General features: G+C 40.7%; 2 protein-coding genes across 2 annotated transcripts; both read right to left on the bottom strand.

The window, feature by feature from the left end:
• Positions 1-289: 289 nt before the first annotated feature.
• On the bottom strand, positions 290-4,944 carry rabggtb (Rab geranylgeranyltransferase subunit beta). The gene is made up of 9 exons (XM_084912611.1): positions 4,844-4,944; positions 4,403-4,510; positions 3,896-4,093; positions 3,486-3,591; positions 3,328-3,380; positions 2,918-3,028; positions 2,349-2,474; positions 1,689-1,838; positions 290-1,497 (listed from the first exon to the last, which is right to left on the bottom strand). The coding sequence occupies exons 1-9, from the start codon at positions 4,844-4,846 to the stop codon at positions 1,357-1,359; spliced, it is 996 nt and encodes a 331-aa protein (XP_084768737.1). The 5' UTR covers positions 4,847-4,944; the 3' UTR covers positions 290-1,356.
• Positions 4,945-5,740: 796 nt separating this feature from the next.
• Positions 5,741-14,318, bottom strand: acadm (acyl-CoA dehydrogenase medium chain). Its single transcript, XM_084912610.1, has 12 exons — positions 14,210-14,318; positions 13,397-13,508; positions 13,024-13,121; positions 12,211-12,280; positions 11,833-11,933; positions 10,955-11,035; positions 8,715-8,845; positions 8,445-8,553; positions 8,057-8,197; positions 7,087-7,182; positions 6,724-6,972; positions 5,741-6,642 (listed from the first exon to the last, which is right to left on the bottom strand). Exons 1-12 carry the CDS (start codon positions 14,222-14,224, stop codon positions 6,571-6,573), a joined length of 1,275 nt encoding a protein of 424 aa, XP_084768736.1. The 5' UTR covers positions 14,225-14,318; the 3' UTR covers positions 5,741-6,570.
• Between the last annotated feature and the right edge of the window lie 885 nt (positions 14,319-15,203).

Here is a 15,203-nt window from a genome sequence, read left to right on the forward strand (position 1 = left end):
ATTTTTGTCTATTGCAAGTTTGAATCATATCTAGAATGTACAATTACGGGAAGATAAAACTCCGATGACTGGCATTATTTATCTGCATTATCTTTGTTTGATGATGAAGTCAATTTGTTTTTTATTTTAATATTTTTAGTGAGCAGAATTCATTGAAAACTGAACTTTAAAACTTATAATAACACAGGGGTCTCTCTATGTGACTATTCATTTTGTATAGCAATGACATTTACTAAGTATTAAAAGCCCTTAAAAGGGGAAAACTAATAAGAACGAATGCTTTACCAAATCACTGATAATGTCTCTCTTTATTGACACTTAACAGTTAACAAAGAACAGATAGAAATTGAATTCTGTAAGACGAGAAGAGTGCACAAAGTGAACGTGAAGCTGTCTGAAAAGCCATTTCATTTGACGGTAAGACTGGAAATATTTCATGTTGCACGCACTGTGGAGGCAAATCTAACACAGCTGCACTGAGCAACATACATTTAAATAAATAGTGTTACTAGGATCCTGGATAAGACATTAAACATACCAATGATAGTGTTTAAGCTCTGGGTGGTTCCAGTCACAAAGAGAACATTTTCTCTTTCCATAAAGCCCGCCAAAATAAGAGTCTGTGTAGGGTTTATTTTAATGCATGGAGAAAGCTGTCCTATGACGCATCTCTACTTCTAAAGCCTACTGGGCCGTGTTGCTCTTCACATGCTCTTATCAAATACATAATAAGCTAAAGGCAGGAAATTGAAAAAGCTCTAGCTTTATGTGTGACAACATACTAAAACAGCAAATCTAACTTTTACCTTTTCTCCCTCAGCCGAATTCATCTGACTCATCGCTTCCATTCTTCACTCTCAAGGTCAAAGCTGATAAGCTATGAATATTCCCAGTCATTCCAGTAACAAACATGATAATAAAGCACGATAGGACAGAATAGAAGGAACTTCTGGCCAAAGAAACTCATAACACTAATAGCTTCTTGGCTAGAGGACAAGCTGGAAGGTGATAACATCAGGAAGATGAAACATTTTAACTGTGAGCAAACTTTCACATTTTCCCCCTCAAACTGACATAGTGAGTAAGTTGAGAAGTTGTTGTTGCATGTTGTTGAATGTTTTTGCATGATTTCCAGCCTTCTGCAAAGATGATGACACTTCAAAGCATCTTTTTAAGCCCCTCCTTTCGTTGCAGTGACACGAGAACACCGACTCGATGAGTAGCAGAAGGATTAAAACAGAGAGGTTCAGAGGAAGTCATGTCCAAACTGTGAGACTCTGTGCACCCGAAATCCAGCCGTGCCATGAGCCTCTGTTTGTGCGGGTGGAAAAAGTGTCTGTGTGATGCATCAGAGGGTTAGCTGAGGAGGTCAGGCTGCAGGCCGATACGCTGCAGGACGTCCTCGGGCATGCACAGCACCGGATTCACCGGTTTGATCTGTTCGTCTCCAAGCAGGGAGAGACCTGCAACCCCGAACAGGGTGTGGAAAGGATCCACCTGCAAAGGAGGATTAACAAGAATCAATAAGACTGATTATAGAGAAAATACTACAAAAGTGGGCCACAGAAGTGGACCAAAACACTTCGCACTCAGTGTCTTTGAAACCACCTGCTTTACCTCACATGCAAAGACTTTTTTTCAGTCCAAAACATAAATATTCAAATTTAGATTCTTAAAATTCTTCTCACCATATCTCCTGGTCTATCGGCAAAACCTCCCGTCTCCTCGTCTTGACAGGCCAAAATAAACTTTCGCAGCTTGTCTTTGTCAATCCAGCGGATCCTGCCGATGATTTTCAGCGAGGCCAAAACCCACCACGAGTAGCACACATCTGGAAGCTGAATGATACCGAAAGTAAACCACAGCTGTCGCTCATATTTTCTGCCACATCTGGGTTCAGATTATGGAGGCAGCGGTCTGGAGAGACACTGAGAGCTCCCTCTCCACCTCCTTTAAGCTCCACTTTTCTTAGTAGGATATGTCTGAAACACCTCAACTAGGAGGCGTCAAGTCAGTCAGCCCAGTCAGTCTTAGTCAGATGCCTGACAACCTCAACTGCCTCCTTTTGATGTGGAGGAGGAGTGTCTCTACTTTGAGGCCCAAAGAGGAGGGAGAACCCAGCCACCCTTTGGAGGAAACTGATCTCCTCCTTTCAGACATATTAATATTTTATTTGAGCTTAAAAACTGTATTTATTACCAGGTAATCCAATAAATCATCAGCCTGTTCCATCTACATTATTGCTTCTACAGCTCAAACTCTTCAACTGCAAAGGAGTCTGAACTTCAAACTATAAAACCAGATACTTTCATTAAGTAACTCAATACTTCACAGTGTTTGGCACAAACCTTCTCAGGTCGACCATTCAGGCCTCCAGACGGCAGCTGTCTCTCACAAAGCCACCACCCCAGCAGGTCAGCGTTCAACTGGTGTAACTGGCCAGTGAGCGACAGGAAGCCAGTGCAGCAGTAAATCTGACAGACAGGAAGGAAAACACCGGAAATTGATTTTAATAACAACTGATCCTAAAGTGCCAAATTCACCACCATCCAGGTTGAACACGTCATCCTTACACTGCAACTGTCTTGGCCTCATTTATAAGTCAGCTTCATTCAACAAGACTGGTGTGCAGGAGCAAATCAGGCAGGAAGTGTCAACTTAACATAATTCCTTTATTTTATTTTAGGTTGAAACTTGAAAGAGTTTTGCTGCTTTTGTTCAAAAAGATTGATTTACTAACTAACTGTCTAACATCAATTCAATCAATTTAAAAAATGAAATTGTTATGATTATTGAATCTATTGACAAATAATTGCAATTTTGCTCAATTCTATTTTCTATCAAATAGAAACAAAAAACTTCCAAGAGTCTCCAAACTTTTCTGTGGGAGTAAATATCAGTATATCAGTGAACTCACCTGACCAGCATGAGACTCAGAACCAGGTCTGCATCCAAAGCCTCCATCAAAGTTCATACATGACAAAACAAACTCTATGGCTTTGTCAACATTGATCGTGTCCATCTTGCCCTGGGAAACAAAAAACATCTTAAAATGAAGTATAACGAGCTTAAATTAACACAGTTTATTAAAACATGCTTGTTAAGACTTAAGGATGAAAGAGCTGTTGAGTCAACTGATGAACTTTGTGATATTGTGTAACTTTATTATTTATTTAGCCTCATTTTATCGACACAGATAAAGTCTGATGCTCCCACATAACACTGCCGAGTAATGGACTTTCTAAAACAGGTTCAACTATAAAAAGTTTTAAGTTAAGTAATAAATCATGTAAATAATAATTTACATGGAAAGACTAACATACATACCAGTAATGCGAGTGTAGCAACAGCGCAGAAGGAAAACCGTGTGTCTATTTCTCCTGCAACGATAAATAAAATTTAGAAAAATTGTTTTTAGCTTTATTTATTTCTTCCCTAACTTAGAAGCACGTGTATTGTGGGATGTGAGAGTAAAACTCACTCACCCCACTTGTCCCCCGCAAAAGAGCCATCTTCCTGCTGCAGCCCTTTGACATATTCCACAACTTTGTCCACATCAATCGCATCTACGCTGTCATACAAGCACAAGATCTGAGGAAGAGAGTTCACAAAATACTAATAAACAAGAGAACATAAAATACACCATGTGCAGACCATTCAAGTTCCTTTACAGACCAGACACTATGGGACACAATTTGAGATGTTTATTTGAGCTAAATATAAGCAGCACTATGAAGAAAAATAAATAAACATCTAGAGGAATAAACACTAGAACTGCTAAAAAATTTTGCTAAAGAGGGGCCAATTCAGAAATATTAGAGCACATATAAATATTTAAAAGTTCAGTGTATCATCTAGAATTAAAGCTGTAGAGAATACGAGAGTAATCTGCTACCTGGACGGCACTGAGGGTGTAGAGCAGGTGGGGGTCGTGTCCGATGCTGGCGCTGATGCCTCCACACTCGTGCTGACAGGCTTTGATGAAGTCTACGATCTCCTGCTGGTTCATTCTGGGTAGCTCCCCCATCAGGTCCATTACAGTCAGCCCCCAATAGATGCCGCTCATCCTCAAGTACTCAGACAGCGTGTACTCCTGACAAAACACCAAAGGTCAGCAGCGTTAGTTCAAAAACATTGGCTGCTTTTTAGTGATTGCCCCTCTGCCCTACCACAGAAGCTCAACTGGATTGTTATCTGGAGGTTTTGAAGACCACCCATTCAGCGACCCCTTAGAATTTGAGTCCCACACTTTCTCATCCCATTCAGTAACACCTCATCTCCTTTGGGTAGCATCATTGTCATCACTGGAGTGGCGGGATGACAACGACCACCCTTTGCTTGCAAGTGGCCAAGCCCAGAATAGAAACACAGATATCAAGGTTCTGATGAGGCCTGTACTCACATAGTCGTCCTTTTTGGAGCCGTAGGCAGCGATGTAGTCTGCGTGTTTCTCCAGCAGCAGCGTGCTGGGAGCGTCGGGCTTTATGATCACATCTTTCACCTGGGTCCCCTGAAATTCAACACACATCAACAACACGTCAGACAGCCCTAAAACTCAATAACCTGAAAAAATCTAACTTGACTTCTTCCTCTTCATAATCTAGCGCTGAGTTAACCCCTGTTTAGCAGATAAATGGCTGACTGTTAACATGATTCACGGCTTGTTGACAGGCTGCTACATGCTAACATCTTAGCCACTCTGCTAGCTGCTTTCACTGATTAGCTCGTTTGTGTGGGACTAAGTTTGGATAGACTAGAGGAAAGAGCACATTTACATAATCTTTTATTGTAATGTTATCCTAAACTACACTCGTTATCACACTAGAAACAGGTCGCTGGTTACCATTCTGACATGATCCGGCGTTTTCCTTCTTCCTCTTCTACAACAATTCGGGCTGTTGGTTTGGAGCGCGTTATTGCCACCTATTGGTTTGGAAGGAGAACTGCAGCCTAAATCCTCATATTTGAGGTGCAATTTGTTACTCGAATATATTTAAGCACAAATGTTCAGGTATCTTACTCAAGTCATTTATTTTTGCAGTGTTGGGGGAAAATTTCCCACTGCAATTATTTTTCCATAACCATCATGTGCAACTTCGAGCAAGGCACCACTGAAAACACTATGACCAGCTACATCACTATGTGGTTTGGAAACTCCACCACCTGAATCACATAGTAAATGCAGCAGAAAAGATCACTGGTTGTTTCATTGCCCTCCCTCCTCAACAACTGTAACACCTGCCTAGCAGTCAGTATTGTGGTGACCTCCCCCATCAGACTGATACACAGCTTCAAAATATTGAACTCCTTCCTTCCTCTACTCACTCCCCACTCTGTCCCCCTAGAAGACTGGATTCTAACCAACCCACACATGAGCAATGTGTCTTACACCTAGCCTTTATATAAAGGACATTAGTGCTGCTGTTGTGTCTTGAAGACTATATTGCTGTCATCTACACATATTACTTCAATTACAGAACTGAAAATGAATCAGACTTTTTAAAGTTAAAGAAGTTGTTTTAAAAGTCCATAAATATAATGAATATTTGACAGATTCCTAACAAGTGAAGCTTGCAATAAAAAGAAAAAAAAAAAAAAGACATGGTTGTGAACGCTCTGTCATTAGGTAATGAGCTTTCTCTCAGCACGTGGAGAACTCAGAAGAAATTAAATTTAGAAAAGACTCAAACTGCTTGTTGATTTAGCAAATGGGAGAAAGGAGAAGAAAGAAAAATAAATGTTTAGACTGAATGAAATCATTTATTTAGTGACAATTTATGGACACAATTCTCTATGATGTGACAACGGTCTATCGTCGTCTCATCCACACGTGCCTTGTCTGCACAGGTAAGACGTAAAGCTGCCGCTTTACACTGGATATTCATTTTAAATGTAGAAGAGACAGCAGCTAAATGTAAAATCAAACTGTTTTCAGACAACATGCAATTTTACACATTCTGGTAAGAAATTTCTACATTTAAAACCTTTTGTTTTTAAAAAACAAGCAAAGATCAGTATGACAGTCAGAACTGAGAGAAAAGGCTTAGAGTAAGGCATGAAGAAATTAATGACCATTTATCAAACTTTTGATGCAAAGAAGAGTGAATGTGATCAAACACCAATCACACTGTTCAAGTACTGCAGCAACAGAGTAAGGCTGAAGGTTAGAAAAAAGGGACTAGGATTGCACTAACTTTAGTCCCAACAGTTCTGGTTCATCAGCAGAAGCTTCACAGCACAACAGGCAATTGGCAGATCACACCGTATTAATGCTACACAGTAGGCCCCCACCACCATCATTAACAGAAACTGTTCTGTGATCAGGACATAGCTGTGTCATATTCTGTGACTTGATGGATTGGTGTAACTTATGGCATTGTGAATTCTGAGGCGAAAGGAGGCTGATGGATCTTGTTGATCTGGATCACTCTTGAAAACTGCAGTAGGATGAAGTGACATTAATGCAAAATTTTGATCGTTATCCTGAGTTCAAGCGGCCAAATAGAATAGAAACAAATACATTATGTATACCAAACATGAAAAGTAAGTTTAAATGATGATGAGCAGACTTCATTTCTTGGCTCTTCCCAGGTGTTCTCGGGCAATAATGAGCCTTTGGATCTGAGCTGTGCCCTCGTAGATCTACAAAAGAAATCAGATTAATTAAAGAAGATGAAGCTGAGATGGTGTAGTAGTGCATAGTTGCACATTATTGTCACCCACCTGGTAGATCTTTGCATCCCTCATGAGCTTCTCTACAGGGTACTCGCTATTGAAGCCGTTGCCTCCAAATACCTGAACAGCATCAGAGGCCACCTGATTGGCGATGTCCCCTGCGAAGGCCTTGGCGATGGAAGCGTAGTAGGTGTTTCTGCGGCCCTGGTCCACCTCCCAGGCAGCACGCTGGTACGCCATCCTAGCCAGCTCTACCTTCATCGCCATCTCAGCCAGGAGGAAGGACACAGCTTGGTGCTGCGAAACAAGAAACAGAAGCACGTTGATCTTTTCTTCATCTGAGTTTAAAACAAAAGCAGTCCAACTAAGGATACCCAGAATTTAAAGGACAAACAAAATGCTTGAACACACCTCAGCAATAACTTTGCCGAAGGTCTTCCTCTCCAGAGCGTAACTGGTGGCTTCGTCGAGCGCCCTCTGTGCCAGGCCGGTAGCTCCTGCTGCCACCTGCATTGGAGCGAATACATGAACAACCATGCTCAGACAAGTCTTCAGCTACAAGTTTAAACTTTTGTCCTTAAATCTGGTGATGCTGCATCCACTGTAGTCCTTGTTTAGTTTCCTGCTGATGTTTTACTACATTTCAAAGTTCCTGTTGTGACAGAGGCAGCTCATAAACTGTTTATGAAACAAACCCAGGGTTTTCTTTAGCATTTTGCCTATATAGGACAGAGACAGTGGACTGACAGGAAAGCGGGGAGAGAGGGGAAAAACAGGCCGCAAAGGGCAGGAGGTCAGACTTGAACCTGGACCGCTGCTTTTCTGGCCGTGCGGCATGCAATCACATGATCAACCACTGAGCCAAACTGGCACCCAATTATCGCCGTTTAAATCATGGTTCATATTTGTTAGCACACCTTTGAATTAGTCTCGTGTGACGAGTCTTTAGCATGCGAGTGAGTGAAAAACAAAATTTAAGAGCTCACACTAGTGCATCTTAGTACTGCTGAGTCACACTCAAACTACAAGCTCAGAGACAACTTTGATCAATATTAGACAGTGAAAATAATAAATAAACATTCTCCTTAGCTGTAAGTGTTAATTCTCCAGTAGCACAAATATATATCCCTTAAACTGTAGCAAGTTAAATTAGATTCAAATGACAGGGGGAAAGAAAAAAAAAAGAAAAAAAAAAAAAAAAATCCACTGCTTAACACCTTTAAAGACCAATAACTTCAGATTTTTGCACTCCAATTTCTAATCCTTTTATTTGCAGATATAATTTGATGCCAAAAGACTAATCACGTCTTTACTTCTTGTAAAGATGAAGCTATGCACAGTTGTTACAGATGTTAGGTTTTGTCACAGCTGGAAAACTTACTGGTGGCCTGGTCATGTCAAAGGCACCCATGGCAATTTTGAATCCAGATCCCTCTCCGATCAGGACATTCTCCTTCGGTATTCTCACATCCTCAAAGGTAATGCCCCTCGTGTCAGAACACCTCTGGCCCATGTTCATTTCCTACAGGCACAAAAACAAAATAAAATTTTAAAATGGGATACATTTACAAACTGAACATTTTTCCTCCTTTTATTACATATAATTTTTAACAAACAACGCTATCATTTGCACTACTCAGTAAAGTAATTATCTGACATTACGCGTCTAATGTTTATAGAACAGAGCATCAAACTTCTGCAACATTTAAAATATGATTTGCTCACTGAAGAATGTGATTAATGTTTTAAAAGACTCTTTTTCAGCTCACCTTCCTTCCTATTTGAATTCCCGGAGTGTCTGCATCCACAATGAAGCCAGTAAAAGCCTTGCTGGCTGAACACTTGGGATCTGAGTTAGTGCGAGCAAGCAGGAAGTACCTAAAAGTATTAGAGACTAAATTACCAGACAGAAGTTGCTGGAGTAGTCAGAGAGAAAAGTAGTGCAAATTTCAGCATTCAGAGTGGCCTTGAGGACGAATGCCCTTTAAAACTGATCACTACAACTTTAACGAATGCAATACATCAGCAGCAACACACACCAGTTAGCTTTCCCTCCGTTGGTGATCCACATCTTCTGCCCGTTAACAACATACTCGTCACCCATTTTCACAGCTCGTGTTTTGATGCCAGCCACGTCAGATCCTGCCCCGGGCTCAGTGACACAGTACGCCTGCAGAAACCCACACAGGAGTTAAACTGAAAACAGCAGCACCGTCTTACATTGCATGTTTGCTGCTGTCAGCACACAGTAGTAAAACACAGAGTTTATGGTCCTTTTTACAAGATAAATAAGGCATGACGGTATAACAAGAAGCACTCTGAACTGCCTTGTTGTTCAAAGTCTCCTACACAAACTTTCATTCATTTGTTACCATTTATTCTGTAAAGGGTATTAATAAACAAACTTGAAAGTTAAATGCTCTGTCATTGTGTTTGTTGTTGTTGGGTTGATTATTGATGTCACCTGCGCCCACCATATGTTAAGGTGGTGCTTTAAAAAGAGTCACAGCCACAGGTTGTAGAAACTGAAGCCACAGGCTGAAATGTGTTCGTTTCTGCTACCATATATTAAAGACATTTGCGATGGGACTGCCTGCCAGTGTCCTTCAAAGTTTTAGGTGGGTCATAGCGACTTAAAGATTACAAAAGTTCCTATAAAGAAGAACTTTCTGTGATAAAGCTCAAGAAGCGTCTACAGGAGGTGCTGGATTATATGCATGGAACATCAAGGATGATCTGATATCGTCGTGTTGGTGTTTTCCCAGATCATCATGAAAATGTTGCTCCAGGTTCAACATTGCAAGTGACCAATCACATTGTTGTGACGTTATTCTTTTGCGCGCCAAGCCATTCGTGTATTTATGAAATTCCAATGTTGCAAGGACAATATCAGTTCTGCTTACCGTTTATTAAAGGGTTAGGGTTAGGGTCCGTTGATCGGCAGACAGAGGCGGTTTCTCGCAGCTTAAGTACAGTTTTTTGTTTTACGGCGGTTATTCCCGACGACATCAGATCGTGTGGAACATCAAACTGGCGATCCCAGTGGATGGAAAGGATGCACAGAGAGCACGAAAGGGTTGGCAACCAGTCATCAGACGGGCTCTCCACTGAAGTAGTGATCCACTTTTTAGCATCACCGAGCAGAACGGTTTGCACCAAAAAAAAAAGTCATCTACAAAAAGGTCCACAACAGAGTGGCAGGAGGTACAGATGGACACGCAAAGAGGACTTCAGGACATCCAGCATAAATCAACTTATCCAAACAGACAGTTAAGTAATCAGGAATTATCTTCTTTTTAAACCATCTTAAAAAAAATAAATAAATTAAAAAAAAAAAAAAAATGTCAATATATTTACAAGCAATCAGATCGGGGGGCGACCGTGGCTCAGGGGGTTGGGAAGCGTATCTGTAACCGTAAGGTCGCCGGTTCGATCCCCGGGCTCTCTGTCCTGGTCGTTGTGTCCTTGGGCAAGACACTTTACCCTACCGCCTAATATGGCAGCCTCGCTTCTGTCAGTCTGTCCCAGGGCAGCTGTGGCTACAACCGTAGCTTGCCTCCACCAGTCTGTGAATGCGAGAGTGAATGAATAGTGGCATTGTAAAGCGCTTTGGGTGCCTTGAAAAGCGCTATATAAATCCAATCCATTATTATTATTATTATTATTATTATTATTGATCCTCAAACCATATCAGCTTGCTCATTGTGCCATATAGCAACGGCACCTCTGCTCTGCTCTGACTCCCTCCCAAATGACTGAACTTCTCACCCCATCACCAAGGGAGGGGCCAGCCAGTTCTCAGAGAAAACCACCACTTGCATCCACATCTTATTCTTTTGGTCACTACCCTGAGTTCATAGCCATAAGTGAGGTTAGGGATTTAGAGGAATAAATCAACAGCCTCCAGCTGACACTGCAGAGGCTCGCACCCCAAGTGTGAAACAGCAAGAATGAGAATTAGCACCTCAAAATATGACGCCATCATTCTCCACAAGAAACGCGTGAACTGAATGTTTGTAAGTACTTTAATTCTAGTTGACAGTTTGGCACATTGACACTTAACTAAAATCAAGAGTAGTAACCATGACAGTTAAAGATCTAATATTTCCCTATCAAATATTACAGAGGAAAGAAATATTTCTTAAAATATATGAGAGCACTCTTATCTGTATGCATGTTCTGCAGTAGATGATGGAACTACTGCAGAACAAGCAATATCACTAGATGCTGCATTCTTCCAAATATCAAATCATGTCATCGTTTCCAATTAAATACTTACACACATGAGAGGCTCCTCAGTCAGCCGTCCCAGGTATTTCTTCTTCTGTGCATCACTGCCAGCAATAATGACAGGCATTTGCTGTGTGGGGAAAACAGATACAGTTCATTCTAACAGAGCTACTCTTCTCCTCTGTGCTCAATATGCATGAAATAAACTTTGGGAGCATATCATTAGCCTTATTTTCTTAACATGAAATACTTTTGTACGTGTGAATCTAAACAGCTGGCTGATGAACAGTCAAAAGCCGGCTCCAGAGAGCCCGTGATGGCTGAGTACATAAACCCCAAGTTTTCCCCTGGGTTCAAAATGACCTTTTAATCATCCCTGATATGAGTTCTGTCCTGCTGCCAAACTCATGTTGTTTATTGGCTTTTGTTTTAAATTGTCTTCTTGGTAAATGGCCTGTATTTGTATAGCGCTTTACTTAGTCCGTAAGGACCCCAAAGCGCTTTACACTACATTCAGTCATCCACCCATTCAAACACTGGTGATGGCAAGCTACATTGTAGCCACAGCTGCCCTGGGGCGCACTGACAGAGGCACCTGCTCCGATTCCTGTCCATATGTACTGAAAAATTATGCCTCTTTGGCTATGATTTCCCCTTTTCCCTTACTTTAGGAGACATTTTCTCCTCCGAATGTGGAATGAGAGTCAGACAGATTTTGATAATATATGGCCCCTTGAAGCAAATTTGTATTTGTAATAATTTGCTAAATAAACAATATGCTTGGCAGAAGTCCATTTTTGGTGGATCAGTTGCAACAACAGGTTCTAAAACATATTTAAGTTACAAAGCCAGTTTAAAGGCTCTAAATCTGGTTCTAGGTTTGCGTCTTGGTGGGCCTGAAAAAAATAAAAAAATAAAAATTATTACTCCGAGAGAGTTTGCCTCCATGGCAGTTTGCATCCCTGTGCATCCATAAGCCAGTTCCTCTGTGATGAGGCAGCTGTCAAAGCTCGACAAACCCATTCCACCTGAAAACAAAGAGGAACAAATATGGTTTTCAAATGCAGTGTTCGGTGTGTCGAGTTTCCTGAAATTAACACATGTCCACTGCCATTTTCCCCCAGGAACAGCAAACATGGTCACACTAGGCAACAACATTACAGCTATCTGTATTATCTCTTTATGTAAAGGCAACATGTATGGTATGATGGAGACTGCACTAATATTTTACCTGTGAATGAATCTCATCCATGCAAAGCAAAATTTAGAATGAGCCACTAAATTTCAAATAAGAATGCAACATACCATATTCCTGTGGAATGTGACCGTTAACCAGACCAAGCTCCCACGCCTTCTTGATGATGGGGAAAGGATACTGTAAAGGGAGACAACATGTCAGTGTTACCATTTTTAATTTCGTTGTACCTGTAACAATGACAATAAAGACATTCTGTTTCTGACTGTAATTCTAGTAAGCCTTTAACAATCATGACACACACACATTATCTCTGTGTTCTACACCACTGCACTATAGACAGGGGTGCACATAAGTGTTCCACAGGTGCGCATTCGCTGTCAAAATAAAAGACACGCACCAGATAAGAAGTTGTAACGTGCGTTTGTGTACATATAAAAAGGCACTGTTTTTGTCTGCTAGAGTGGGATTTTCACGGCATATTCTGCACCAAAATCTCTGTGCGTTCATCATTTGTTTGAAGCCAGCTCACCTCCTGCAACCACTTTTCTGAGAATATGCGATTCTTTTGTGGTTCGGACTCCTTCTGACATTTCTTTGTAGGTGGAGGAACACCAAAGTAACTGCTTATCGGAGCTTGCTTCTTCGACATCTTTACGACTTCTAAACAAATGTATGTCCTCCTCCAGAAAATCTTATGTACGCAAACACGCGCTGCAACTTCTTATCTGGTGCGCGTCTTTTATTTTGACAGCGAATGCGCACCTGCGGACCACTTATGTGCACCCCTGAATATAGACCTACTAAGTGATAACCATAATTGAAAATCTCTAGAGACATCAACAGTACAAGCACATCTACATATATGAAGTAAAAAAGAAATTAGACCATCGCTACAGCAGCCCAATCCTCGCTTTACTCACTTCACCACTCTTGTCATAAGCAGGAGCAACAGGTATGATCTCTTCTCGTGCAAACCTCCTCGCCAACTGCTGGAACTCCTTCTGCTGATCGGTCAACTCTGTGGGCCAAAGAAGCAACAAAGCATTTTAGCTTTATTTTAATAGATCCCTATAAACTACATCACTGGAGCGGTTATTTGCTAAACAAGAATTTCATGCATCAGTTACATGAGACCCTACTTTAAAAACAAAATGATTACATTTTACTTTAGGGGATTTCAAAAGCCTCTTGGTCTGCATCAAAGAGGCTCCGTTTTTAGGGAATTTAAAAAAAAACAACAAAAAAAAAAAAATTCACTATATATTATATTACCAAGGCCTACAGCCTACTTACCAAATGAGAAACCAAGGGGTGGAGCAGGGCTGCTGGAAGATGCTGTGGCACTGGCTGTAGCTGTAGAAGAGCTCTGCAGACGGATCCCACACCGCACACCAGCTCTGAGGACCTGGATGTAAAAAAATATAGGTATGCATCAGACAGTTTGTGACACCTCACACCCGTCAAATTAAAAACTTAAGAATCATTAATCACCACCCATGAAAATGACACAAAAAGCCTAGTGTCAGTGCACTTTCTTAGCACTGTGAGTTTCCTGTTCGTGAATTCTTTACTCATATTCATAAGCCTGTGAGCCGTGGTAATGTTTGGCTGCAACCCAGGAATAGGAGCATTAATGGTTGAGTTATTTGTCTTTTACTGCCGTGTTTGACAGTTGTGTCTTCATATTCCTGTTTACTTTTGTAACAGTGCTTTTCAATCGCTTGTTTGTTTGCTGAGATGTAACATTGAGATCTATAAGGGGGTAGAGTCTGTCCCTTAAATTTCTTTGAAAACTCCAATGTTGCCCAGTCCAATTTAAAAAGGTAAACCTTTTGGTGTAACTAATGCGTATTTTGACAATATAAAATTACGTGTAGATTTAGGAGAAACCGTTTTACATGTAGATTAAATGAACATTCCTCTGATAACGTCTCATAACGCTACAGCACTGAGCTAGCTAACGCTAGCGTGTGACGTGGTCGCTAAACGTGCAGAAAATCGGATGAAGATCGATAAACTGTCAATCGGGAGGTGCTCACAGAAAATCTTTAAGGAGTTAACCCACAACAGAGACAGGTAGATCATTGTTAAAATAGAGAAATTTACCTTGTTCAGCAGCATTGTTATTGCACCAGAGGACTCTCTGCACGAACCGTGTACAACCTTTGCCCTACTTCTACATAAGCGTCCTCTCACCCAATCAAAGCAGTAACATTAATCACGTGTCATTGGTTGGCCGTGACTGTGACTTTTACCCCAGTTAGTTACTTAAAAGCTTCACCTTACAGCAGATATCACTTTAAAATGCGTTAAAGCACAGAAGGATTACTTTAGCCAAATAAAACGAAACTAAACCTAGATGTTTCCCCCCCCAAAAAATAATCATTAACTAAAATAAAACACGACCAAGATTAGGCTTTAGTGCACATTTATGGAGACTCAATTTGTACCGGTGGAAAGTAACGAAGTACAAATACTTAGTTACTGTACTTAAGTAGAATTTTCAGGCATCTGTACCTAACTTGAGTAGTTTTGTTTTCTGACAACTTTTTACATTTACTCCCTACATTTTTAAACAAATATCTGTACTATCTACTCCTTACATTTCAAAACAGACTTTACTTTTGGCAATCCTGTTCTCCGTGGTATTTAATAAACTGAAAATTTAAAGCTCACTTGTAAGTCCTGTGTTTTTTAATCAGATGTTAGGTCTGTACATGTGACATTATGATTTTTTTCTCATATTGTGAAACCTGCTGCAAAACAAACCATAGCAGATTAACTGTGTTATTAAAAGGTTGTATTAAAATGCGCTGCTTTTTAGCACAGGGTAAACAGGTTAGCTGGTTGTACTGTGATGGATTTAAAGTTACAGTGTGTGACTGGTGAACAGTGGCTGTGGTGCTCATGGTCAGAGTCAGGTTACATCAAGTGTAGCTGAGATGAATTTGAATTTAAGCTGATGATGCTTAGATTCATTGACTGAATTCCACCTTCATACAAACTGTACTGTCTAATATAAAGGCAGCATAAACAGTGTGCTGTCAGTGCAGAGGATGGAAATCAGCCAGGCCAACATTAAACATCTGCTGACATCTTG

The sequence above is a fragment of the Perissodus microlepis genome, chromosome 18 (assembly GCF_051167445.1).
Source record: "Perissodus microlepis isolate ML-2025 ecotype Zambia chromosome 18, ASM5116744v1, whole genome shotgun sequence".
NCBI classification, from domain to species: Eukaryota; Metazoa; Chordata; class Actinopteri; order Cichliformes; family Cichlidae; genus Perissodus; species Perissodus microlepis.